We start from the raw sequence: 27,041 nt of genomic DNA, 5'->3' as shown, positions 1-27,041 counted from the left end.
TTTAATTCGATTTTGGATCCATTTAACTAGGGAACAAATGGAGGAAGTTTGCCAGCAAGTCAGTAAGATCGAGATTGAGGAGACAGATGGAAAGAAAGTGAGAGAAGGAGGGAGGGAGGGATGGAGAGAAGGAGGGAGGGAGGGATGGAGAGAGGGAGGGAGGGAGGGAGGCAGAACAGTGGATACTCGGGCTCCTGCAAGTGCTTCCCGGTGAGGTTTTAAAATACCTCATGCCCCCCGAAATTCGTTCCGCTGCATATCACGGAATTTTGACATTTTCATGTTCCACGCGAAACGCGAAAATGCAGAAATTTCGCAAGTTCCGTGAGCAGGACGGAATTTGCCACCCACCCGTATAGGTGACTGGATGTGTGTATAGACCTAGGAAATAGTGGGTCGAATGTAGCATCTGGCATTGTTGTGTGTATGGTTTCAAAAATAGAAGTTTGTATTTTAGAGTGGGTGTATCAAAGTTTATATGAGGGCATCAGTATGTGCATCAGATTATCATGTGGATGATGTCATCAGTGATGTCATCAGTGATGTCATTTGAAATATCATCAGTGAAGTCACTAACCATGTCATGAGCGATGTAATATGTGATGTCATCAGCAGTGCATTGTGGGTGCACGAGTTATAGTTAGCTCAACTAACTATAATGGGCAAATTTCTCTGGTTTTATATGAATCTAATGTCCAACTAACTATAACGTCCCTGAAACCTGTTTTTTGCTGTGAATTTCTAAGGTTTTTTAAATGCTAATTCCTAACTATAACATCTGTAAAACCTATGGTTTTTTCTGTGAATTTAAAAGGTTTTTTATTTGCTAATTCCTAACTGTAACGTCTGTAAAACCTATGTTGTTTTCAGTGAATTTCAAACATTTTTTAAATGTTATTTTCATATTTTAATATTTATAAAACCTATATTTTTTTCTATTTTTTAAAAAATATTTTGGAACTCCATTATCCTTTTTTTTACACTAAAAATTATGTAATGTTTTATATCTTAAAAAAAAAAATGTATATATTTTATTTTTTGGGGGGGAAAACTAGAGTCCCATACCAGTAGTGTACCAAGCTCCATCAGCACGCGAATCCTATCCGCCATATTGCTAAACTCGTAAATGATGCGCATTTCGTATCTGACGGGTTCGTGGCACCATGTCCCACATAACATCATATACGTCTGAGGTCGCGCCAGCTGCTACTTTGGTATGCGACGGGTATGCAGTACCAAGCCACGCATTACGTCATGTACGTATGGGGTCGCACCCGCTGCACATTGCGTATGCGACAAGTGCACGCTGCCAGGCCCTGTGTTACGTCATAGACGTATGTTGTCACACCGGGTACACCATTCCCTCATTTTTTTTTATGTCTCAAAACTATATCTAAATAAGTTTAAAATGTATATGAGATCAAGTGATAATTTAAAATATTTTAAACATTTAAATTTTTCTAACAGTAGTAAACTTATATTATGGTAAATATATTTTCACAAATCATGCCCAGTGCAGCCTCCTTGCACGCTCGGTGCACGATTGCTATGTGACCTTATAAAAAAGCATTTGATTGGTTCATAACATTTCCCATTGTAACAGTTGGAGGACCCCACACATTTTAGTCATTCTCTCTACAGCGTTTGATGAGAGACACCTCTTATGCTTAGAGAGCTTTTTTAAAACTTTTTAGCTGTGTACACATATCTCCTACTACACACAACATGCAACCCTGCTGTCCTTTATGTTGGACACACAACAATGAGAGCAGGTGAGCAGTGGGGCCTGGGTGCACATGGGCTGCAATTGAGTACGGTGTGGTGGGAGGGTGGGTTGCATCAGCCTGGGTGAGCAGGTGAAACAAGTGATGTTGCATTGCGTAATGATGTGATCTCTGACCTCATTCAGTCACATCTCTGTCTCATTGTAGGGACCTGCTGGACCGTACTGGTGGTCTGAGCCAGCTGGCAGCACTGCCCCACAGACACATGGTGTTGGCTTTTGGGGCACTGTAGTGAGCTGATTACTTAGTGTACATGCACACAGGCTTGCACCACTACTTTAAACGCACACACTATGCTTCTAGCATGCGCTCTGTTCCTTTGTATGTGAACGTTGACATAACATATTATTATTTAACCTTGTGTATTCTTGTGCACTCAAACTCCTATTTGAACCACGATTACCAGTTGGTAGATCGTACTTCAAGAAGGAAGGATGCACTCAAATGGTGTTCTCTATTAAGCTTGAAATAAACCTTCATTTACCTCAAGACGTTTCCAACATTATATTATTTCTCTATTTTCAGACAATGGGTTAGTGGCACCATAATGGGTGAATCAGGTGCCTGTAATGATGCCCTGGGCAGGCTGACACCTTCCGTCATGATTTCAAGACACCGTCCCCGACCGGAGACCTGCTGTGCCACCCTGAGAGAGGCACCCTGGACTTGGAGCTTGCACCGGCACGTCGTTGGACACACCGATGGTGGCAGGTGAGCCTCAAAGCTTCGGTGCGGAGGAGCGGCAATTGAGCACAATGCGTGGGAAGGGGCTGGGGTGCAGCAGCCTGGGTGCACAGGTGCAGGCAAGCGATGTTGCCGTAGATAATAATGTAATCTCTGGCCTCATTCAAATCTCTGTTTCATTTTAAGGACTTGCTGGAACGCACTCTTTCTTGCAGACCCCAGCACTTCATACACATGGGTGATGGGATGTGCACAGTGAGGGCTGGGTGCAGTAGCCTGATGCTTTGTCTCCTCCTCCTCTGTTCTTTTGACTCTCCCTCCTCTTCCCCCTTCCACCCACTCTCTCTCTGTCCCATTCTCACTTTCTTCCTTTCATTCTGACTACCTTTCTTTTTCTCTTGGACATGGCACAAATACCTATATTTCTTTTTTATCTTGCAGGTTTTGTGCGATGCTTCTAGAGGAGTCCCACCCACTTATTTCATGTTATACAGTTGTTTGTTCGAATAAAGTTGTGTTTCCATTTATTTGTGTTGTTTTAATAAAGGTTATTTTTTTATCAATAAATAAGTGAGTGTATGGGTCTTCTTTTTCTGACAACACTTGTCTGTAGTTTATTGTGAAAATTGGCGTTTGATAGGAGTTTATGAGGGAAACATTTGTAATTTTGCGGTGCACCTACACAATATAAACCAACAGAATATTACATAAATAAAGCCTGGGTAATTCTACAACTGCGAGGGTTCTATGAGTGTATCACTATACAACACCATAAGTACTGCCCGTGTGATTACAGAACCAATAAGGCACTGCCTAGGGCCACTGAGGCTTCAGGGACTGGCGAGGCCCACCCTGCATATTTAAGTAAAGCTCCGGAGGGTGGCGGTCCCCGAACTTGAGTTGGCCTCGAAGCCCCCCAAACAATTAGTAAACAATACTCGGGGAGGTGGCGATCCCCTAGGCTGCGAAACGTCTCTGTGCCCTCCCGCGCCTAATTTACATGTGAGATTAAGGTCCCCAGTGCTGCAGAGACCCCATAATATAATAATAAGATTGCTCACCACGGGGCTCATTTAAATGAACGGGTGAGACCCCGCTTCATTTTTTTTCCATGGTTACCATCCGGATCCGCTTTATTGAAGAGATACGAGGTTTTCCTCCTCTCGCTACAACGAGGTAAACAAGGATTTGCTATCACAGGGTGGTGGCCTTGCTCCCGCCCTGTAATAGCAAACATAAATGTCCAGCGGATGCACACCCCAGGACATTGTATGAGCTGCGCCTGGGAGGTGGCACGCCATAAGGCCATGATGCATTGGCTACTGCATAACTACAGAATTAGTATTAACGCATACCAACACTACTTGCACATGTATAGTACGGCAACCAGTGTGTAGTGAAGAGGCAGAGAAATCCCAAAATCAAAAAAATTAAATCCTACCAGAGGTCGGATGACATAGTTCGATGAGCCGACGACCCTGGGATGAGTAGAAACAGCTTCACGAAGAAAACAGGTCTTCAGCAGAAACGCAAGGAAGCTAGAAATATTGCTGAGTGCTCCCTTCTTTTTACCTTCTCCCGCTCGTCGCCAAATTTATGTAGTGAAGAGGAAGACAGCAGTGGATCCGATAAGTAGATTTATTGCAGGAAAAGAAGACAGCTTAAACAGCCACCAACAGGAGCAGACAGCAAGGCAACCGTCTTCTCCAGCACTGTGTACAAACTCCTCAAGATTCCCCTCATGACAGCCCTACATTCTAACATTACATACTTACATTATAGTAGCATTACATACTAACATTCTACTATGACTTACATTGGAATACTACACAGAGCACATGACTTTACAGCAATGAGCTCATGGTTTCATCCACGAGTCTTGTGACCGGTAGGGGTGAGTAGTTTGCTTCCCACACCCTGTATTCTATAAATTCAAACTAAGACTACTTCCACTGGTATGCTACAGCGCCCATAGCACATCACTTTACAGCAATGAGCTCACGGTTTAATCCCCGAGTCTTCAGACCAGTAGGGGTGAGTAGTTCACTTCACACTCACTGTATAGTATAAACGCATACTAACACTTCTTACACAGTTATACTACAGCAGCCACTATGCAACAATGCCCAGAGCCCATCACTTTACAGCAATCAGCTCGGTTTGATCCCTGAGTCTTCACACCGGTAGGCGTGAGTACTTCGCTTCTCACTTCCTGTATAGTATAAACGCACGGTAGAGGTCAGTAGTTCGCTTTTCACTCCCTGTATGGTATAAACGCCTAATAACACTAATTGCACAGGTATGCTACAAAGACCAGAGCACATCACTTTACACCAATGAGCTCACGGTTTAGGCTCTCAGTTTTATACCCGAGTGTAGCAGCATCTCATCTCAGCACCATGCCTGTCCGTGACCCGACCGCGACCAGTGGCAGGAACCCTGGACCTCCGCAATGCTGACACTATGACCCAGTGGCACTCTACGCTCTCAACCCAGGATGGAACTACAACTGCAAGCTAGCATCACCAGCTGACACCCACAGACGCTTCAGCTGTCACCACTGCCAGCAGACCTGCAGCACCACCAAGACCATGGACCCGGCACAACCCACCCGCAAGACCACAACCGAACCAAAGACCCTGCAATGCATCCTCCTCAATGTCTGATCCCTCCACAAACACACCACTGAAATCTGGGACCTCCTCGACAGCACCACCCCTGACTTAGTGTTCTTCACCGAAACATGGACCAACACCACCTCGGAACTGGACCTCGCCATCGCCATTCCCCAATGATACAAGGTCTCCAGGAAGGACTGCCCCACCCACCTGGGAGGAGGAATCACCATCACCCACAGATCCACCCACCATCTGAGCACACTCCCCAATGAGCCCACAGACCTGATGGAACACCTTCACTGAACTCAACTGAACCCCAGCACCACATCCCTCCTGGACAACCTCCACAACATTGGACTCCGACAGATCGTGACCGAACCCATGCAGTCAGCAGGACACACCCTCGACCTACTCTTCACAACAAGAAATTCCATTACCTTCAGCCACACCACCGAACTCCCATGGACTGACCATTGATGCGTTCACTTTACCTTCAGAACACCCACCATCATCGGCACCTGCTCCCACAAAGAAACTGGACCAGAATCACTGACAACCAGCTAACCTCATTACTCAGCAACTCCACCCTAACCATAGCGAAAAAGGATGACCCCAACACCGCCGGCCGAGCCCTGCACAGATGGAGCCCCTCTCAAAAAAAACAACACCCACGCCAAGAAAACCAGATGGTTTACTACCGAACTTCAACAGTCCTGACGCACTTGCCGCCAGCTCAAAGTGACCTGGAGGAACACCAAATCCATAGACACCCACAACAACTTCAGAGCCGCCACCAACGCCCACCACCAACTCATCAGAAAAATTAGGAAAATAGTGATTGAAGACAGAATCTCCTCTCACGCACACAACAGCAAAGAACTGTTCAACATCATAAAGGAGTTCACCCAACCCACCAGAGAGTTCACCGACATCACTCCCTCAAAAGACCGCTGCGAGAAACTCAGCACCTTTTTCCACCCAAAAATCAAGAGCATCTACGACAACTGCGACGAAGACAACCTACCACCCCGACCCCTTGAAGCCAGTGATCAATAACTAGACAGCCCTCACCAGAAAAGTCACACTGAAGACGATGAAGTCAATCTACTCCGGGGCCCCCATGGACCCCTGTCCCACCACATTTTCAACAAAGCTGCCAGCACCATTGAACCCATGCTCTGCAGCACCATCAACCGCTCCCTGGCAACTGCCTCATTCCCCGACAACTGGAAAGACGCCGAGGTCAACTCCCTCTTGAAGAAACCCTCAGTGGACCCCACCGACCTCAAAAACTACAGACCCATATCCCTGCTCCCGTTCCCAGCAAAAGTCATCGAGAAAGCCATTAACGGCCAAATCACCACATTCATCGAAGAGTACAACATCCTCAACTTCTCCCAATCCGGCTTCAGAAAAAACCACAGTAAGGAAATCCCCTCCTCGCTGCAACAGATGACATCCGCACCCATCCTGGACAAAGGAGAAACCCTCATCCTCCTCGACCTCTCAGCGGCGCTCGACACAGTCTCTCACTGCACCCTAATACGCAGACTCCACGATACAGGGATCCAAGACATGTCCCTCGACTGGACCCGCTCCTTCCTCTTCGGCAGAATGCAGTGGGACAGACTCCCCCCTTTCCTCTCCGACCCTACACCATCCACCTGCGTAGTCCCCCAGAGGTCCTCCCTCAGCACTACGCTCTTCAATGTCAACATGGCTCAGCTCGCCCCCATCGTCAGAACCTATAGACTCAACATTGTGTCATACGCAGACGATACCCAACTCATCCTCTCCCTATCCAACGAACGTAATACCACCAGACACAACTTTTGAAGAGGCATGGAAGCAGTCCCCAAATGGATGAAAAACAGCTGCCTACAACTAAACACCAACAAAACAGAAGTACTCATCATGTGCCCAAACCCCGATGCCTGGAACAACACCTGGTGGCCCCCCGCTCTCGGAAGCCCTCCCACCCCCACGGACCACGCACGCAACCTTGGAATCATCCTGGACTCCAAGCTCAAAATGGACCACCAGATCAAATCCTTCTCGTCCTCTTGCTTCCACACCCTCTGCCTCCTATGTAAGACCTTCAAATGGATCCCCCTAAAACACAGAAAGACCGTCACTCACGTCCCGGTCACCAGCAGACTCGACTACGGCAACGCACTCTATGCGGAATAAACAAAAACCTCACCTGCAAGCTACAGAACATTCAGAACGCAGCCGCAAGACTGGTTCTCAACCTGCCAAGACACTGCCACATCTCCCAGCACCTGCACAGAATACAATGGCTCCCCATCGAAGCTGGAGTCACCTTCAAGATGCTCACCCATGCCCACAAGGCCCTCCACGACACCGGACCAGCATACCTGAACAGCTGACTCAAATTCCACGAACCCCAGAGGACGTTACGATCAGCCCAGCTCTCCTACGCCATGGTCCCCCACACCAGAAAGACCGGATCGGGAGGCCGCTCCTTCTCATTCCTCGTGGCCAGAGCCTGAAACGCCCTTCCGCTCCACCTCAGACAGACAACATCGCTCCCCATCTTCGAAAGAAACCTCAAAACCTGGCTCTTTGACAGCCCCCCTTGATGGACTGGAACCTACTAGCCCCCAGCGCCTTGAGACCCTTACGCGTGAGAAGGCACGCTTAACAAATATCTGATTGATTGATTGGAGATTGTGCCTAAAAGGATACATATATTTGCTTTGTATTGGTTTCAGAATAAGGAATGTCTAAGGCATGTCATATAAATAAGCTTCTTCTTACCTGCAGGTGCCTGTAGAGCCCAGTGATGGTTGCCATAGCAGCAGATGTAGTTGATAACATGTCACCAATGACAGCAGCCAGGACCCCTCTCGACCGACATCTGTAGTTAGGGACTGGGACCGAATCTTCTCTTCCTGATAATAACCCTATTGTGCCTAGGGTCACTTGGGCCACGTTGAGAAATGAATTAAAGACCTCAAAGCCCAGGGTGATGTTGGGTAAAAGGTCAGGATTCTTGTTAATTTCCTCAATGGCAAAAACAAAGGCGAAGAAATGTCGAAAGTAACGGTGGTTAAGGCTGCAAGAAAAATACATTACTTTGAGTTACTTATTATGCAGGTGGCTTTTGAAGACAATGTTCTTTATTTTATAGAGTTACTATTTTTCAAAAAACAATCAACCTCACTCTTCATTATCCATTTTATCCCCTTGTGATTAGGACTCTGTAAACACCCTTGGAGGTTCCACAAGGATCTACCCCCTCCATCTCTTTTAAATTCTATCTGGAACCTCTTCTTGATTTCTTTAACTCATAGAGTCTCCCTTCCCATCAATATGCATATGATATGCAGATTTATATAAGACTTAACAAACCAACTTCTTTGACCGGATCAAAGACTACATAATGCTGAGCGTCCTGACAGTATCTGAAACTGGATTAAAATACAACTGACCTTTTGATTTCATTAGCTAGGGCCCTGAAAAAACACAACTAAAGAGAGGTGGATTCTCAGCAAGGGCATCAGAGTTCTGTTCCTTTTACATTTGCCTCCATTGCCAAAAAGCAAAGTTGTTGTTACATACGTTAAAATTCCATGCAGCGCTTTTTCTTGCTTCGGTACATGCTGGTCAATTATGCATGCAAAACCATACCTATTTGGTATCTGTTTCGAAGCTACTAATATTACTCAAGAATATCTATAGCCTTGTGAGCTATGCACAGGAGAGGAGGGCATCTGTAGTTAGACAGTCATCATGGCTACACGCTCACCTGTGTAATACCTCTGAGGTATTACCCCGGTGAGCTTGAAGCTTACATTGAGAGTCAAATAATATTTATTATTAATTTATACTCAGTGGACTAGGGATCTTTCACGGTCCTGACGAGAAAGCCGAGGGGATGGCTTTCGAAACATTTTGACCTACAATTGTTTCGAAACATTACAATAGATCACCTCCATTCCCCTTTTTAGTGCTACCAGCTAGGGAAAGCAATAAATCATTTTTTCTACTAGCCAGATACCTTTTAACTAGCACCACTAATCCTTTTGACCCTACCTCTCTCACATCTGCACCACAAATAGTCTTTTCACAAAAAAGTGCTCCTGCGTCTCCGTTGGTCGCAGCATGCCCCGTCCCGCAGCAGGGCGGGAAGAACCTGATGATGAAGCATGACCCCGATTGAGCATTTGGTGTGTGTGGGTTATCAAAAAAACACATAGTGTTTCCCTGGTCAATTCATTGGGCTACACTCATTGCAGCCATCCATCTATATATAAGAGTTTCAGATTCAGGAGGATACATTAACGTTATTAGTAAAAGGTAGAATCTTTTTGGTTGTTTTACATTTTTTGTCTGCTCATATAATCCAATTACTATGAAGCTACTTGGCTAATGCACACACAATTGCCTGTTTTGTTTCAGCAGGCAGCAACCTAAGAGCAATGAAACAGTGTTTCACGCCAAGATTGGTGTGAGCCAACTCCTCCCTGGGCGTGGGTACCCCAGGCTGAAAAAGAAATGGTGTAAAAAGAACTCACCTTCCTGTAGGCAGCTCGGGAACGTAGTGCCGCAGCTCGCTGTAACATTCCACCCTCGACAAACATCAGCACACAGAGAGTGCGAAAGTGGAATTGAATTAATAATTTCCTAGCTGTCCTAGCTATTTGTGCAGAGATAAGATCCAACAATACTCCAGACTTAGGGTCTTATTTACAAGTCCCTTGTGCCACTTTTGTGTCACTTTTCCCATGTTAAAAACGATGCAAAAGTGGTGCATGGGCCCTGTAAATCTGCCCCTTACAGTTTAACTCGTGGTCCATGACATCGATGGTGAGGCGGCTACACTTGTGTCACAGACACCTGCTCGTCTTACACAAGCCCAATACAGATTTCTTCAATCAAGCCTCCGTGCCCCAAAGGTTCCTAAGCAGGAAAGACTTGACTTAAGAAAGGATAGCCTGTGAACTTGCTACCCTTATCCCTTGGAAGTCTTGAAAGTGGCTAATCAGAGCTGGAGCGGACCTTAGTCTATGCCTATGAGTGATTGGTCTAAACCTAGCTTTCTTTGTTATTGCCTTTACTCCTGTGTCCAAAAGTGTGAGTGCTCACACGGAGGTTTAGGGGTGATCTCAGAAAGTTTTTTCTCCGGTTGCCAGGGGTGCAAGACTTATATGGCCCCATAGTTCGGCCCCATACAGAGCGCATGCTCCTGCTTTTGACTGATATATGTTTAAAGCAGGTGAAACCTGCCGAGTTTAAGAAAATGGTAATATTTTAACACCCTTGAGGCATGATGGGTCAAATGACTCTCTAACCTGGGGGATCCAGGACATGTGGATGGAACCTAATACCCAGATATTCACATTTGGAGACCCTTTCCAAACTGGCGACTTCTAAACTAATCAGTCCTCTTAAAGATCTGTGAGGATTAAGGGCCATACACTTTGTTTGGCTCAGGTTGATTAGAAAGCCTTTATCCTTACAAAAGTCAGCAAATTGATTCATCAAAGCCTGTAAATTCCTTGGGGAGCTTGATACTAATAAGGTATCTTCAGCAAATAACAAAATCAGTGTTCTACACCGAACTAACAGTGGCTCATCACCCCTACATTGCCCAATAGAGGCCAATGCATCATTCAAGTATAGAGCAAAGAGTGTAGGAGCTAATCACCAGCCCTCGTCTGACCCTAATCGGACCTCTGCGCTCTCCTTGTTGCCCCCATCGCACTTGTGCACAGGTATCCGAGTGCAGACGCATTAAGGTGTCAAGAGGTGGAGTAGGAGTCCCCTTGGCTCAGGAACCTCAGTTAAAAGCTGTTTTTACGTCTATGAAGATGACATAAAGATGTTCCTTCTGGATAGCCACCATTTTCCCGTATTTAGTCATAAATCTGAAAACCTGGTCTATTGCACTGACTTCTTTTCAGAACCCTGCCTGGAGCTGCGAAAGGGTGCCCACCTCTTCAATCCAGGTTTCAAGGGAGAAAAGGATTTGCGTTGTAAATATTTTTGGGGAGGAGTCTGACAGGCTAATTGGCCTGTAGTTGAGTGGAATGTCCTTCGGGCCCTTCTTATGGATGGGGACTATTTCAGTCACTTGCCAAAATTGTGGAATCTGTGGGCCTCCAAATGTGCCTGAGTAAGTTTATTCACATACTTCGACTATTTGTCGATAAGTGCAATGAAGAGATCCCCGGGGATTCTGTCCAGTCCGCAGCTTTCTCAGGGATAAGACTCCTTGTTGCACTCCTAGTTGTCTGAACGTTTATAGTGAGGTACAATTTTGGGCCAGGCCTCTTTTGACTGCATAAATCCAGGATGTGGAAATCTGCCTCCCCTACTCTCTCATGGAGTGATGTATAATCTTTCCACCAGGAGTGGCGCAGGATATGGTTGGACATGGCGGTTCCTGCAGGTCATCTACCTTTGGCCACTAGCTTCCAAAATATTCTGAAGTCAGTGGACTTAGCTACATCAGAAATAGGATCCCATAAATAGGAATCCACAAACTACAGCCCCTCTGCTGCACTGCTTTACACTGCATCCATCTGATCACAGTTTCCACTTTTTAAAGCAGAGTGAAGTTTCCTTTTGGCAATCCTTGTTGAATCAAGAGTCATTAGCTGTGGATTAGGGGCAAGCCCTCCTATAATAGGACTGGAAATGGTTGCTAACCAAGAAACCTAAATCCTTATGTATGGTGTGGATGCACTGGTTTCTTGTGACTGAATCAAAGACATTATCTATGCTCTCCAAGTCAATCAGAAAGGCCCTGTTTATACTGTTTAGGGTCTCGGGATGGATAACAACGTAGAACTATCTGTTGTTGGCATGGCCAAAGTCCCTACTAAGGGATGAAGGAGGGGGCTAATGGTGAAGTGTGATATCAGCCATCGTCCAATGAATAGCATTGTGGCTGCCTTTCTAATCTTTTTACTTCCTTTATATCAACCACAGAAAGGCATGGATACAAGCAATTAGTCAAGCTTGCTAATGTGTCCTTGCATAATATATTCACGATGCTCATGGAAATCTGATTTGATGTGTCCACTGGAGAACTGCAAGTCACATGCTAGTGTAGGGGATAGCATCTTATAAAATACCTCTGTGTGTCTCTTAATGGGAGGTATGTCCAGCAATGGGATTCCCCATTCCTCATCCTCTGTCTCACCAGAGTTTCATCTGGACTATTCAAGGGCTAAATGGTGGTATTTAAATCCACTGGGATGATCAAATGGTCATTGGATCAAGGATTTCCTATATGGGCCAAAAAATGCTTAAATACCCATCTGACCCCTCGATTGTAGATATCATAGATGCATAAGGGTCCCCCTCATTCCTTAATACACAAATGCCTTGAAAATCAGAGAAGCCTTGTATTTGCACCCAATGAGAGCCAAGCTCATATTAGAAGGAGGGCCACTTCCTGGCAGTGGTGCAGGAATGCTAAAGTGTCAATAGCTCACCATATATACTGGTTCCATGCACCATGTCTCCTGAAAAAGACACACATTGAATTGGTCTATGAACTGTTCTCAATCTGGGTTGCCCAATTTCGTTTTTTGGCCTGCAACATTCTAAGATTAGATACTGATATGTTTGAGGTGATTGTCAACTTCAAATGCCAGGGCAGGTGGACACTCAACTATGCATACTCCAGACAACCACGCTCTCCTCCCTAGGGGTTCAATGAGGCTGGCACTGCTCATATCCCCTGCCATAGGGGCTTGAATGGAAGTCAAAATCTCCACTACCAAGAAGGCTGGGAGGTATCGGAGGAGAGTCAGTCGATCAAGGAAGCCTGGAGTGCCTCATTTCCGGGTGTGATATCAGAGGAGACCGAGGTGGCCTACTGGCGGCACAGAGGTGGGCTAAGCTTGTATTGGATTGATGAGCCAAAGGAAACATTTTTGCGTGGCCCCATGCCCACCAAGCCTTCCACCAATTGCACGTGTTTTACTCTGAGCTACATGTAATCCCGATTTGTTTTTGAGGGTTCATGGAACCATATCTCTTGTACTACGTCGGAGTGGATTACAGAGAAACATTTGTGTATGTGTCTAATCAAATGTATGCATTTATTTTGAAACAAATCCTTGCCTTCACTTACCCCAGCAGATACTTTGAAACATTGGTAAAAAAACAGTTGGATGTCCAAGCAAGGTTGCTCTATTGCCTCCTCCTAAAAACAAACCATCCCTTCCGGTTTGGCATTCGCTATGTGTGTGATTGTTGATCAAACATCGATGGTCTGGACTACTTCTCCCCATGCGTAGGTGTTGCTGACTGATGAGTATAGGGGGTGGTGTCAGAGTTGCGCTGTCTCTTATTTAGGCTCCCTTTAACCTGGACCCCTGTGTCTTTACGATTTTTGAACAGATTGCACTTATCATTAAGAGATATATAAGTGTGTTTAGGGCTCGTATTAGGCATGCTGTATCCTCAAGGCTATTTTGGGAGATTTAACTTTCTTTAAATTCCCTACTTCATTGGCTGGAGTCGACACTTGGGCCTTCAAATAAATAACCTGTATTTGTAGAATCTTCGTAATAGCGAGCCCTTGGTCACATTGCAAACAGCCATGCAGGATACACCACCCACTCTCCTCTGTTGCTACCCGCTGTGGTATTACATTTGAGGCGCTGTGATGGCCAGAAGGGTCACAAATCTATTTGTCATAATAATTGCAAGGGCCAATGGAGCGAGAGGTCCATGGGCCATGGCAGACATATCTGGGTCCCCCTGTACTGCACTTGTTGAAACAGGGTACACGCCAATGAGTTCAGCTGAGTGACTTGGCATAGGGTGTATTAGTTTGTTGGTAAATAAGGGAACAATTCTTCCAGCTGGTTTTACTTGGGACTTACATCTCAATTTGAACTCCCAGTATGGATTCAATGTTCTCTATCAACCTGTTGATATGCTCGGGCTTTGGGGCCCTCTGGGTTGGAGTAGGAGTTTTGGGCCAGGAGATGTTTGAGCCTTTGGTCCTTTTCCCAGCCGGGGATTCTGCAGCCTTCCTCCTGCCCATTGAGACACAGGGTCAGATGATCCGTGGAGGAAATATAATTCCCATCTAGAAGGCGAGAGGACGAGAGAGCCCAAAGCAGACATGAGGGGGATGGCCCTGCCCTGCCTCTTCCTAGCACTGAGAGGTACAGGATGGTCTTGCCCTTGGCCTGGGCTTCCCCCGGTATGGCCTGCATGTGCCTGTACTGTGGGAGCACAGATGACTCCATATAGCACAAGCAAGCAGAGTCAGGTGCAATATAAAGCAGGTCTCCTCCTCTGCCCCGATGATGTTTGGGACCTGCAGCCCCCAGCAGAATGACCCCACATGTTTGAAAAGGCTTTTATACAGAATAAAAGAGAAAAGGAATATTGGTCAGCTATTGGTAAGATAAAATGGCTGAGATCACACAATTTAAGTGGGTAAGCTCCAATGTATCCACTTTCTCTGGTTTCATTTTGTACAGCTCAGCCATTAAGTAATTGAATTTATTATGTAGAGACTGCGATAACTTGACCCAAATGTATTTCTTATGTTGCACAGAACTTACTCTATATTAATCTGCACCACCTACAGCATTTACATGACAACTGACTTGCCTCTTACTTAGTGCACTAATGGTTTATGTTTAAAACCTCTGACTTCAATAAGTACTTCACAGTGCAGAGTTATAAAGGCAAAGGTAAACATGAGGGAGTGTCCAGTAATACAGCATATGCAGAAATAAAAAGACTCTATGGGACACTAGTGAAGCATACAGAGGGATATCCTACACTGGCGTGGCATTGAGTGGAGTGGCATACAGTAGAATTGTGAAGAGTGGAGTGCGAGTACAATTAAAAAGATCACAGTGTGGTTGCATGCAGTGGAGTGGTGTACAGTGGAGTGGCATAGACTGAAGTGGCATACAGCAGAGTAGCATGGAATGGAGTATTGTACAGTGAAGTGCTGTTGAGTTTAATAGCATATAGTGTAGTAGCGTACAATGCAGTGATATCAAATGGAGTGGTGATTTAGTGGAGTGTAATAACATATAGCGAAGTGAGGTGAAATGGAATAGCATAGAGAGGAGTGGTGTACAAAGGAGTGTAGTAGAGTGTAATGCCATACTTTAGCGTTTCAAAGATTGAAGATGTGTATAGTGTAATAGCATACAGTCGAGTGGCGTACAGTGGAGTGACATACAGTGGATTAGTATAAAGTGGATTATAGTGGAATGATATAGAGTTAAATAGCTTAGAGTGGAAAAAAGCACAGTGGCGTGGCATACAGTGTAGTGGTGTAGACTGGATTGGCATATGGTGGAGTGGGGTAAAGTGGAAAGGCATCCAATGCCATAGAATTGATGTCCATAGTGTAGCACACAATGGACTACTGGACAGAGGAGTGTACTGTACTGAGGAGCATAGAAGATTGACGTGACCTAGAGTGGAATAGCATAGAATGGAGTGATGTACAGTCAAGTGGGGTGACGTGGAGTAGGGTATAATGGATTAGTATTGAGTGGAGTGGCGTACATTAAAGTGGCACAGTGTAGAGTTGAGTAAACTATTATAAAATAAAATAGAGTCCCATACAGTAGAGTGGAATGCTGTGTCAGACAGTGTTGGAAACTGTTGTAGAGTGGAGAAGAGAGTTGTACAATAGAGTGTACGGGCATAGAACTGAGTATAAATATGGACAGTGAAGTCAATGGGGATAGAGTGCTGTAGAGTGGCATAGAGTGTAGTAGGGTTTTAAAGAATGGAGGTATATAATTTTTGCTATTTACAATCTCATGAGAGTTCTATGAGATGTGGCCTTCTGCTTCCCCCTTATATAGTTTTTTACTCCATTTCCACAACACCTCAAATTTTTTAACAGAAAACAGCTAATCGCACCATTTAATTTCTAACATTTCAACAGCCAGCCAATCAGAGCTCTTGCTTTTGAGGTACTTTTGGGAGCCTCTTGCTCCCATGAGAGGTTGAAAGCTCACAGGAAAAACTGATCTCTAAACCAATCACAGGGCTTTATGTTTGAATTTGTGCTCTTGCAGGAGGCTTGTGGGACTCTTGCGAGCCCAACCGTTCAAATATACAATTATATTTACCCTAAATTTCTCAAAAACTACTGACCGGATTAACACCAAATCACAAAATGTACAATATGCATTCCAAGATCTAGCTTTCTGCCTACGTTTGTGTAATTCCATTCTGAAGTTTTCATTCTAGCCATGTCTAAAGAAATCCATTGAGAATGCACAAGGATTTTAAGTTTTGGAACCCCCTTTTTACCTTGGTTGCTACTTGATGGATCACTCCAAAATGTTCCAGGAAGGAGGTGCGGTGGATTAAGGTTTTAACTGGAATGTTTTGTGAAGATTCGACAAACTGGGCCAAACTAGCAAACCAAAAAACTCTCTGTTCATGGAAAAGCAGACCTAAGTACCTACCTACTAGTGACCACCAGTTGGGAATATATTATCTACTGGCGGTCGCCAGTAGATAGTTATAGTTAGGATCTATTTTCCATAGGAAATTCGCAACATTCTATTACCAATAACTTTAGTGCCGATTGACTAAGCTTCGCAAAATTTTCAAAACTCGTGGGGCACTCCGGTCCGCTACTATCTTGAAAGTTTCGGTGCGATTCGTCAATCGGGGGCTGAGAAAAAAGAGGGGTCCCAAAACGTGTTTTCCCCATGCAATTTCCCATAGGAAACTTTAGACACAGCTACAGCCCGAACTGTTGAACGGAATTACACCAAATTTGGCAAAGAGGTAGTTCTTGGTTCAGAAAGAACCCTTTTTGTTAAATGGTGTAAATCCGTTCAGTAGTTGCTGAGAAATTCAAAAGTAAAAACACATATATATCTAGGGCCACGGATCTTCCCAAGCGCGAGTTTTATGCTAATTGGCTGTCAACCGTCCAAACAAGGAAGTGTTGGCAGCCATCTTGTGCCTCGTGTTGGCAGCCTTCTTGTGCCTCGATAGAACCGAGGCACTAGAAATCAGAAAAACAAATGAGAAAAAAGAGAAAAGGGGGCAAGGTAGAAACACCCTGACCCCTTAGGCCTGCTCAGAGGGTCCCACAAGGGAATCAGCAAGATTCGTGCACCCAGCATGAATTTTGGCCGAAATTTTTAAAAAATGAAGCGCGGGCTCTGCGCTTCGTTAATATTTAGCCCCCGGGTGGGCCAAATGCCTGGGGCAATAATTGTATTGGGATGCTGGGCCCAAAGGGGCCCCCCAGCTCCAGGGACCACCACCCCCGGGGCTTTTCAAACAAATTTGGCAAAAGGTAGCCCTGGGTTCAAAAAGAGTCCTTTTTGTTAAATGGTGTAAATTCGTTCAGTAGTTCCTGAGAAATTAGAAAAAGAAAACATTTTGATATCTAGGATAGCGGTGGGTTCGCGACCCCTCCCGAGCACGAGCTTCATTCTGATTGGCTGTCAACACTCCAAACCAGGAAGTGTTGGCAGCTATCTTGTGACTCGGTGGAACCGTGTCACAAGAAAACAGTAAAATAAATATAAAAAAACAAGAAAAGGGGGCAGGTTAGAAACACCCTGACCCCTAGGCCTGTTCATGGGGTCCCACATGGACCCCCAGGGACAACAAAAGCATTTTTTTTATAATTTTGGCAGAAAGCACGATGGAGTCGTGAATCCTACCGAAATTATTTTAATAAATGAAGCGCAGGCTCCCGCGCTTCATTTAAATTAGGCCTCTGAGTGGGCCAGGTCCCAGAGGCAATGCCAGATCAATCAGAGTGGGGGCCCCCACAGCCCCAGAGGACTGCTACCTCTCTGGGGCAGAAATAAAAATGAGTGGGGGGGCCTCGCAGGACCCCCCCGAGCCCCGGGGACTGCCACCTCCCCGGGGCTATATATATAAAATAGTGTGTGGGGGGATCAAGCCCCCCACACTGCCCCAGGGACCACCACCTCCCAGGGGCACTTAATATTTAAATTTGGGGGTCCGTTACGGACCCCCCTGGGGCCTGCCACCTCCCCGGGGCATCAAACACATTGGGAGGGGGCCACGCGGCCCCCGTCCCGGAGCTCTCGATAGCCCTGGGGACCGCCACCCCCCAGGGCAGGCTCCTGCAGTGTCCCTGGTGCCCACCCTCAGGACACTGCTCTTTGCTATGACAGGGTGGGAGCACACCTCCCGGTCTGTCATAGCAAACCCTGGTTTGCTTTGTTGAAGCGAGAGCAGGAAAACCTGCTCTTGCTTCAACGAAGCAAAGCAGATTGCTTTGAGTAAGGGGAAGCTCCTCTTGCTCAAAAGCAATGCTGGCTCCCCCAGAAGGCGGGGAGCTGGTGGGACCATGGGGGCATTGGGGCTCGCCCAACAGTCTCCAAAGTAGAGGCCTGGCCTTGGGGATGTGGTCCCTGGGGCCAAAAGTGGCCCAGGAGGCCCACATGGCCTTTCTCCTTTAGAATTTTTGTTTTTTTTAGATGTGGGCATGCCTCGGGGGATAGGGTCCCCGAGGCGAATGTAAATTAGTGAAATTGGATGTTTTAATGCGACCCTTGCGCGGCTTTCAGTGTGGCCCCCTAGTGTGGATGCGAAGGATGTGCGGCTCTCAGCTCGGCCCACTATTGGAAACACAAAAGATGCTCAGCTCCTGAAGTCGCTGTGGGTGCGCGACTTCAAGCAAAAAAAAACAAGATATTTTTTTCTAAAAGTAAGTTATATGTTGAGTTATTGGGTGGCTCTAAAAAGAGCCCTTGTGTTTATTGCGAGATTTTTGTAGCTACATGTAAGTGACGATGTAGAGCCTTAGGTTGTTGAGAAGGACTCTGTTTCCCTTATCTATGAAATGTACACCAACACTCCTGTAGATGCCATCCATATCAAAACGCAGATTGTTGTTGTATATGGAGCCCATACTATGGTCTCTGAGATAAGCAGAAACAGCTTTATTGACATTTTTTCAAGCTTTCTCAATTTGTGGGCAGAATTGATTGGACCACTTTCATTTCTGTCTTTGGTATATGTTAGAGTATACAAAGACAGTTTGGGGGAAAAGCAACATCAGTTCTGCAAAGGTGTGCTTCATTAGCATTTCCAGACCTACCCCAGTCAATGTGCCCAGGTCAGTGCTACCACAGTGGACAATCATGAGGTCAGGAGGTTGGAGATGTAAAAAGGTTTTAACCAAAGGCATCAATTGGTGCCACTTTAATCCTTTTTGTCCAATCCATTTAATGTCCTCATTTTGCAAAGCTAGGTCTTTGTCAATACCTCTCTTTTCAGCATACCTTTTGCAACTGAAAACATGGCTGTGTCCCACAATCCACACTCAGCATCTTGAAGGGAAGTCTGGCTGTAAGGAAAAGATGTCTGTAGCTGAAGTAGTCAGTTGGTAGAATGAGAGGAATCTAAAATGGTGGACGAGATGCAGTTTTTAAAAAGGAAGATAAATGATTGGCTGTTTACGAACATTGTACAATCGTAAATAGGGTGCATGTTATTGTCATTAAGAAGCATGTTTCTTATTGGTTAGAAAATAAAGTTTAAAAGGTACATTACATAGGATAAGCTCATATTTTGGAGATTCAACCACACCTGCTGTTTGTATTTGAAACATTTTGTGGTGAACTTTAAAACTTGAATTTGTGACCTGTGAGCTCAGTTGAGTGTTCCATTAACTGTTACTATGGAAACAGGAATGAAGCAGATTGGGGGTAGGGTTGACCGATAAGTGTGGCATTAAAATGTGAATGTCTTATAATTATTAAAGTAACATCTTATTGCAGTGAGATTTCCCAAGTTACTGCTATCTTTAGAGGTGCTGTGTTATTAAAAAAGAAGTGGTAACATTATTTGTAATATATTTTTGAACTCCCGTATGGACTCGCAGTGCCATCGCTTACGTTACACAGTGGAGACGCGACTTCAAAAAATTCCAGAAGCAATTTGAGTTCATTTTGAAGTCAGTTGGCAAGGGTTCTTGTGTGTAACCAATAGAAATGTGTTTTAGAATTTGAAATATTCTGGTAAGCAATGTGATTTGTTATTTAGATGTATATTTGTGGAGAAAGAGAGGGAAACATTGCAAATTACTGTTTTTCCTTTGCTAAGAGCAGTGCCTTATATTGATTATGTGCATAAGAAAATCTTTTCAGAGTTTCTGATACTTCATAATCTAGAAATCAATTTGAAAGGTGAGTTACAAATTTGTGAGTTGTATTATGTGTTGGCTTTGTTTTTAAAGGTAAAATATAAATCATAAACTTTGAAATTTGACATATAGTTTTAAATGTAGAAATGTTTACTACAGTTTGTTGTAATGTATTTAAATGTTGTTGAATATAGATTCTGTATAGTATTATCTGTATTTTGGAATATTTATTACTAATTATGGTATTTTGTTTCAGTGTGTGGATACGTACATTTGTAGTATACCGCATGATTTTAGGTGTTGCTTTGATATTGGAAGTGTATATGTTCAGTCGAGGTATTAGTGATTAGACTAGTTTTTAAGTCTCTAAAGAGCTACAGTTGAAATATGCCACAAACTTTTGGGTGTTTGGTTCAAATTTGAAGTTTGTTCTGTGAATTTATGAGGTTTACATAGTGTTGTGGTACAGTGATATCCATGCATGTTTTCAGAAATATGGTGAGACTTATAGCAGAGACATGTGAACGGTTCCTGCTTTCTATTTGGTTAGGTGTTGTTACGGCGCACCGCGGCGGCAGCAGGAACACTGCAGGCTCGTCGGCATTGCCATGACACCGGCGCCGGGAAGAACTACACTTCCCATGAAACGCTGGTCTCAGACGTGCGTGACGTCATCACGCAGCCGGAAGCCGATAAGAGAACTTCCAGGGCATCGGGCAATGCCGTTGATTGCAGGATATTGTCCCGTGCACACGCTCCAGGCAAAACCGCGGAAGGCTGGTAGGGGTGCCCTGAGCACTAATCCTTGATATTTCCTTGATCCTTTGAGACTGCCTTCCTTTGATCCTCCGTGACATTGTGCGATTTCGTATGGCACCCTGTTGGACGAGCCGAGTGGCTCTTGCAGGGCGTGCCTATTTTCCGGTGCATTTTCAGTGACTTGCTTTGCATTGCATAGCGACGCAATCCACAGACCTTTTCTCTCAACTCCCAAGTCCTTGGCTTAAAGATACCCAGCGGCTGCTGGGAATGAACCCCTGACTCCTCTCTAAACGCAATGCTGGAAGGGCGGGGGAATTTTGGCCTCATTGGGGTAGAAACAACAATAAAGTTCATGAGGCGAGCGCCTTTCATTGTTGTTGCCCAGTTATGATGATTATGTTGTGACTGTTGTATGCACCATGTGTTTGCTTTGAAACCACATAGAGGGGTGGGGGTGAAACCAGAATTTGAAACCCGTGCTCCCGAGGCACCTCAAAACAATTGAGCCTAACAGAAAGCAGGATGTTTCTGTAGCTGTGGTGTCTATTTTGCATTTTTGTTTTCTATATAAAGAGATAGGAGGATTGGCGCAGCAAGTACAGTGAATCGCTTCACTCCTCCTTCCTACTATTGGCTTCCGACAGACTCACTGGTGGCTAGTTGCTGCATTCCCCGCTGGTATTCCTGAGTGAATGTCTACACTGCTTACTTTCTTTTACAGGTATAGCGCAAGGCGTAGCGTATGTTTCCCTGTATTACTGTTTCCTGGTGCTGTAATTGTATGGTGAATTTCATAGTGCTTTGCTCTCATTACAGGTCTCCCTCCCCGCTGTCCCCATCCTTTCCTCCCCTCACTTGATCCCTCCACGAGTCTGTCTATTCACCCAGACCTTGGGGATATCAAGGGGTGGAACCCACTTGAGCATCGTACAACTCCGACGATTCGAGCACCTTGACAGGTGTAACATTATAAGTAGTTGCAGAATGGTAAAGCAGCAGTCCAAAAGTGAGGTTTGTGAAATGTTTGTAGAGATATTATCAGTCAAGCAGTTTGTATGTACTCCTAAAATGTCCCAGACATTTCCCTAGCACTCATGGAACCACTAGGCAATACCTATGTACTTGTGTAATCCCCCAGACATACTTTTGCAAACAGAGATTCATCAATGCATTAGCTATTCATTGGTTCAACCACACATGCACTATCCTTGCACTACTCCAATCACACTGTCAGGATCTATGCACTCTTCTAATCACTTAGGCAGTGCTGATGCTCTTTCAAAATTACGTAGGCCCTACCTATGCAATTATGTATTAATCACCCAAGCACTACTCTACTACTGTTTCAATTATCCAAGCACTACCCTTGCTCTGATGCAATCACACAGGCACTACCACTGCACTCCTTCGATCACTCAGCCACTACTGCTGAAGTGCTTCGATCACACAGCCACTTCCTAAGCACTTATAAAATCACCCAGAATCTAGTTTTGCACTCCTAAAATGCCCCACATATTACCTGTGCATTCATGGAATCAACAGGCAATAACTATGTATTCCTCTAATCCCCAGACATTACTTCTGTAATCATGTAATCATCAATGCATTAGTTATAGACTGGTTCAATCACCCAGACACTACTCCTACACTCCTGCAATCAACCTGTCAGGATCTATGCACTCCTTCTATCACTTAGGCAGTGCACATGCACTACCTTTAGCCTTCTCCAATCACATGTGCATTTATAATATACCGCATAATTTTAGGTGTCGTTTTCAAATTGGTTGTGCAGTCTGTCAAGTTTTAAGGTGTGAATGGAGTTGTGTGTGAAGTATGTCTCTGCTTGCATATGTTGATTTAAGGTATTTGTGATTAAACTAGTTTTAATAATTCTCTAGCGAGGTACAGTTGATATATGCCACAAAAATGTTGGTGTTTGGTTCACATTTGAAGTTTCTTCTGAGAATTTATGAGGTTTACATAGTGTTGTGGTACAGTGATATCCATGCATGTTTTCAGAAATATGGTGAGACTTATAGCAGAGACATGTGAACGGTTCCTGCTTTCTATTTGGTTCAGTGAAACATTATAAGTAGTTGTAGAATGGTAAAGCGGCAGCACAAATGTGAGGTTTGTGATATATTTTTAGAGATATTATCAGTCAAGCAGTTTGTATGTACTCCTAAAATGTCCCAGACCTTTCCTAGCAGTCATGGAATCACTAGGCATTACCTATGTACTTGTGTAATTCCCAGACACATGTTTGCAAACATAGATTCATCAATGATTCATCAATGCATTAGTTATACACTGGTTCAATCCTTGCACTGCTCCAATCACACTGTCAGGATCTAATCACTCTTCCAATCACTTAGGCAGTGCAGAAGCACTTTCAAAATCACGTAGGCCCTACCTATGCAATTATGTAATCACCCAGGCACTACCCTACTACTGTTCCAATCAACCAAGCAATACCCTTGTTCTCATGCAATCACCCAGGCACTACCACTGCACTCCTTCGATCACTCAGCCACTACTGCTGAAGTGCTTCGTACACACAGCCACTACCTAAGCACTTATAAAATCACCCAGGAACTAGTTTTGCACTCCTAAAATACCCCACATATTACCTGTGCATTCATGGAATCAACAGGCATTAACTATGTATTCGTCTAATCCCAAGACATTACTTCTGTAATCATGTAATCATCACCCAGCCACTACCCGTGCACTCCTGTTATCACCCTGTCAGGATTTATGCACTCCTCCTATCAATTCAATTCAATTCAATTCTTTATTCGGATACAAAGAAATATCCATGAAAGTACAGAATAAAAAATACCAGCACAACATTAAACCGGTACATGCATTAATAAGAAGTTAAAAACAATGAGTGCGATAAACATGTAGCTATAAATACACAGAAATATATACATAGTGCAAAAGGTCAGTGCAACAAATTCATCATGGATCTATAATTTAAATTGTTAGATCAGAGGTAGTAACAATATAATACTTAGAATATAACAGCATAAAATATTAAAATGCAGACACTTTGACACATACAATAATACAATCAAATGCATACAGTAAACTATTTATGCGGCCCGCATATTGATTAATTCAGATATCGGGCATACAATTGATACTGTTTATACTGTACTCATAGAGGCAGGGGAGCAAACAGCCAGTCTCAGAAAGGTACTAACATAAAGGGTTACATTTTCCCCATTGAGCATGACAATATCCCTGTATGCCACCTTAAAATCAGTAATGGCCGAAGACTTAAAGTAAGGGATCAGCAGCTGCTTGCTATATATTTGATAAAAATTACAGAAAATAAAAAGTGTAGCATGGATTGGCTGCCACGATTTCCACAGGGACAAGGCATTTGCTCAAGATTAATATTAAAGCCTAAGGGGAAGCAAAGTAAATATGTTAAAGTGCCATCCCTGAGACAAACGAGCAAGCTTGGTTCCCAGCGGTTATTCACCTTTAAAAGATAATTGGCTGGAAGTTTTGTGGGGGGGCCATCGACATCCACCATGGTTATATACCGGGCGACTGAGGATTTCAAAGTTTCTCGCTTACGTCTCAAGTTGTCATAGTATTTTTAGAAAACAAGGATTAATGGCGGACTCCAAAAACCGCACCTCCTTACTGTGTTCCCATAAGGTGTAATTAATAATATAGTTACGGTTGGTGTGCACAAAACCGCTCCTACATCCGCCGTTAAAAGATGCAAACTGCCAAGCAGATCTACGAAATTTTGAAGAAATTGTCATAATATTTGTACAGGGCCCCCTGGATGATCTTTTTTTTAATGCCTGCCATATTCCCTGGGCCTGTAAAAATGTGTGACAGATTTACAGTGGTGGGGCGAGCCTTGACAGCCACCAACCATGATATGTCACTGTCCTTATCACAATTAAGGCAATCAACTATGATGTCTCTAGTTAACGTGGCTGCTGGATTTTGCCATACTTTTATCCAGAAAATGACTGGACGTGTCCTTGTGTAGTACTCAATAAAACTAAAATTTAACTCATGATGGCAATCAAAGGAAGAACAAATCGATGCCCCCAAAACTCTCCGACAAAATCTATTTTCTTCTACCTGGATGCTGTTGCAGTTCACGTGGCCCCAAACTTCCGCTCCATATGTTGCAGTAGGTAAACACTGAGGGGCATATCAGCAACAACCGGCGATAATTATCGCTAAGCGCACTTAGCGCTAGGATAATTATCGCCGGCTAGCGTGGATTTTTATCGATGAGATAGTGTGCTATTAGCAACGCTTATCTCAAAAGCGATAAAAATCCTAGCGCTAACTGCCTAACGTGAGATTATCGCTGGAAACCCAGCGATAATCTCACGTAGTGTGGCGTTAGCTTGCTGATAGGGACTCACAAACTAAGCCATGATATCCACCTTCCATAGGATATCATGGCTAAGTCAGTCCTGAAGCAAGTGTAAGGTAAGTAGCGATACCAGGGGTTATCGCTACTTTTCCTGCCACTATGCTTCATAGCGTGGGGCTTGATGATAGGAGAAATGTCGCTTAGCAACATTTCTCCTGTCATGTCAGGTCAGGAACGCCCACTTTGCATCTCATTAGAGATGCAAAGCTGGGCGTTAGGAATCCCGACGCCTTGCTAATTAGGCGATAAAATTATCACTGCTTTTCGGCCGAAAACGGCCGCAAAAGTGGCGATAAGTTTTTTATCGCCAGCTTGATGATATGCCCCCATGTTCTATATATTTTCAGTAGGGGTAACACTACCTCAGTTCTACTCGGTTGGGGGAGGCACAGAATCGAGTTGGTAGCCTCTAAAAATGTACTCCTGCTATGTGCCAAATGGGCAGCCCAAGAGCCATTGTCTGAAAATACCAAGACCAGATAAGGAAAAGTGCGTGTGCATAATAGTTTTTCGGAACCAGAGTTGATTACATTCACAGAATATTTTTTGGGGCCGCAACTCATTAAAAATGTTTTTTTTAAATTTGTACAAAGGTCCAGCTTATTCATAAAATCTACAAAACCCCCAACTAAGACGCGCAATGCATTGGGTGTGCGGCCCATTAGGACCGCATCATCCGCATACAATAAGGAGGGTAGCTTGTTGTCATTGATCAACGGGACGTCCTTAGTCAATTTGGACAACTCATTAGTCAACTCATTAATATATAGGATAAAGAGCAGAGGGGCAGTACGCATCCCTGCCTGAGCCCTCTGCCAATCACAATGTTACCTGATACTGCCCCGTCCCTACTGATCCTCACCTTATCTCCCAGATCCCTGTGTAAGTAAGCCAAAAAGTGTACTAAGGACTCATCCAGCCCGTAATTTAAAAGACATATCCAAAGACGTGATCTATTTACAAAATCAAATGCTGAGGTGAGGTCCATGAAGGCCAGGTAAATTGGGGGCAGTTGATCTATCGTGTATTCACCAATAATTACATTTAGATTAAGGCATTGCTCTACAGTTCCCAATTTGCTTCTGAAACCTAACTGAAATTTATCTAAAATACTTTCATCCTCAGCCCAGCTCCTAATTTTATTAAATAATACCCACCCAAGTATCTTGAGTGTGTTGTCAATTGAAGAGATCGGTCTGTAACAGCTAGGGTTGGACCTGTCCCCCTTTTTAAAAATCGGGACTATAATACTAGTTGACCATGTCTTGGGGATATGAGAATTTGTTAGATTGCTAAAAACATTGAGTAAAAGCGGTACCCAAAACTCTGGTTTATGCTTGATAATATCAATATAAAGCCCATTCGGGCCAGGGGCCTAGTTACTAACCCTGGGCGTAGTAGCACTTTGCGAAGCTACGAAAAATGCAGTTCGCACTACGCGAGCTAAGCGTAGCACTTCGCGAACTGCGTAGTACCTTGTTCGCACTGTGCCAGATGTCGTTTTCAATGATTGCACAGTGCGGACAAGCAACCGGCACTGTGCAATCATTGAAAATGGCACCTTGCACAGTGCGAGCTGTAGTTTTCTGCTGCTCGAGTAGATTTTTACTCGAGCAGCAGCTTTCTCAACGCGAACTGGTAGTTTC

The 27,041-nt window shown here is 44.4% G+C and overlaps 1 protein-coding gene across 1 annotated transcript in view; it reads right to left on the bottom strand.

Annotated features, from left to right (window-relative positions):
• The window catches only part of LOC146788754 (vomeronasal type-2 receptor 26-like), a 789,631-nt gene that overhangs the window by 582,221 nt on the left and 180,369 nt on the right, over positions 1-27,041 (bottom strand). Inside the window, exon 2 of the mRNA XM_085630963.1 lies at positions 7,868-8,165. Coding sequence (XP_085487089.1) covers positions 7,868-8,165 — 298 coding nt within the window. The remainder of the gene's footprint in view (positions 1-7,867; positions 8,166-27,041) is intronic.

The sequence above is a fragment of the Triturus cristatus genome, chromosome 10 (assembly GCF_964204655.1).
Source record: "Triturus cristatus chromosome 10, aTriCri1.1, whole genome shotgun sequence".
NCBI lineage: Eukaryota > Metazoa > Chordata > Amphibia > Caudata > Salamandridae > Triturus > Triturus cristatus.
The sequence above is the reverse complement of the archived record's forward strand: the minus strand, read 5'-3'. Positions and strand labels throughout refer to the sequence as shown.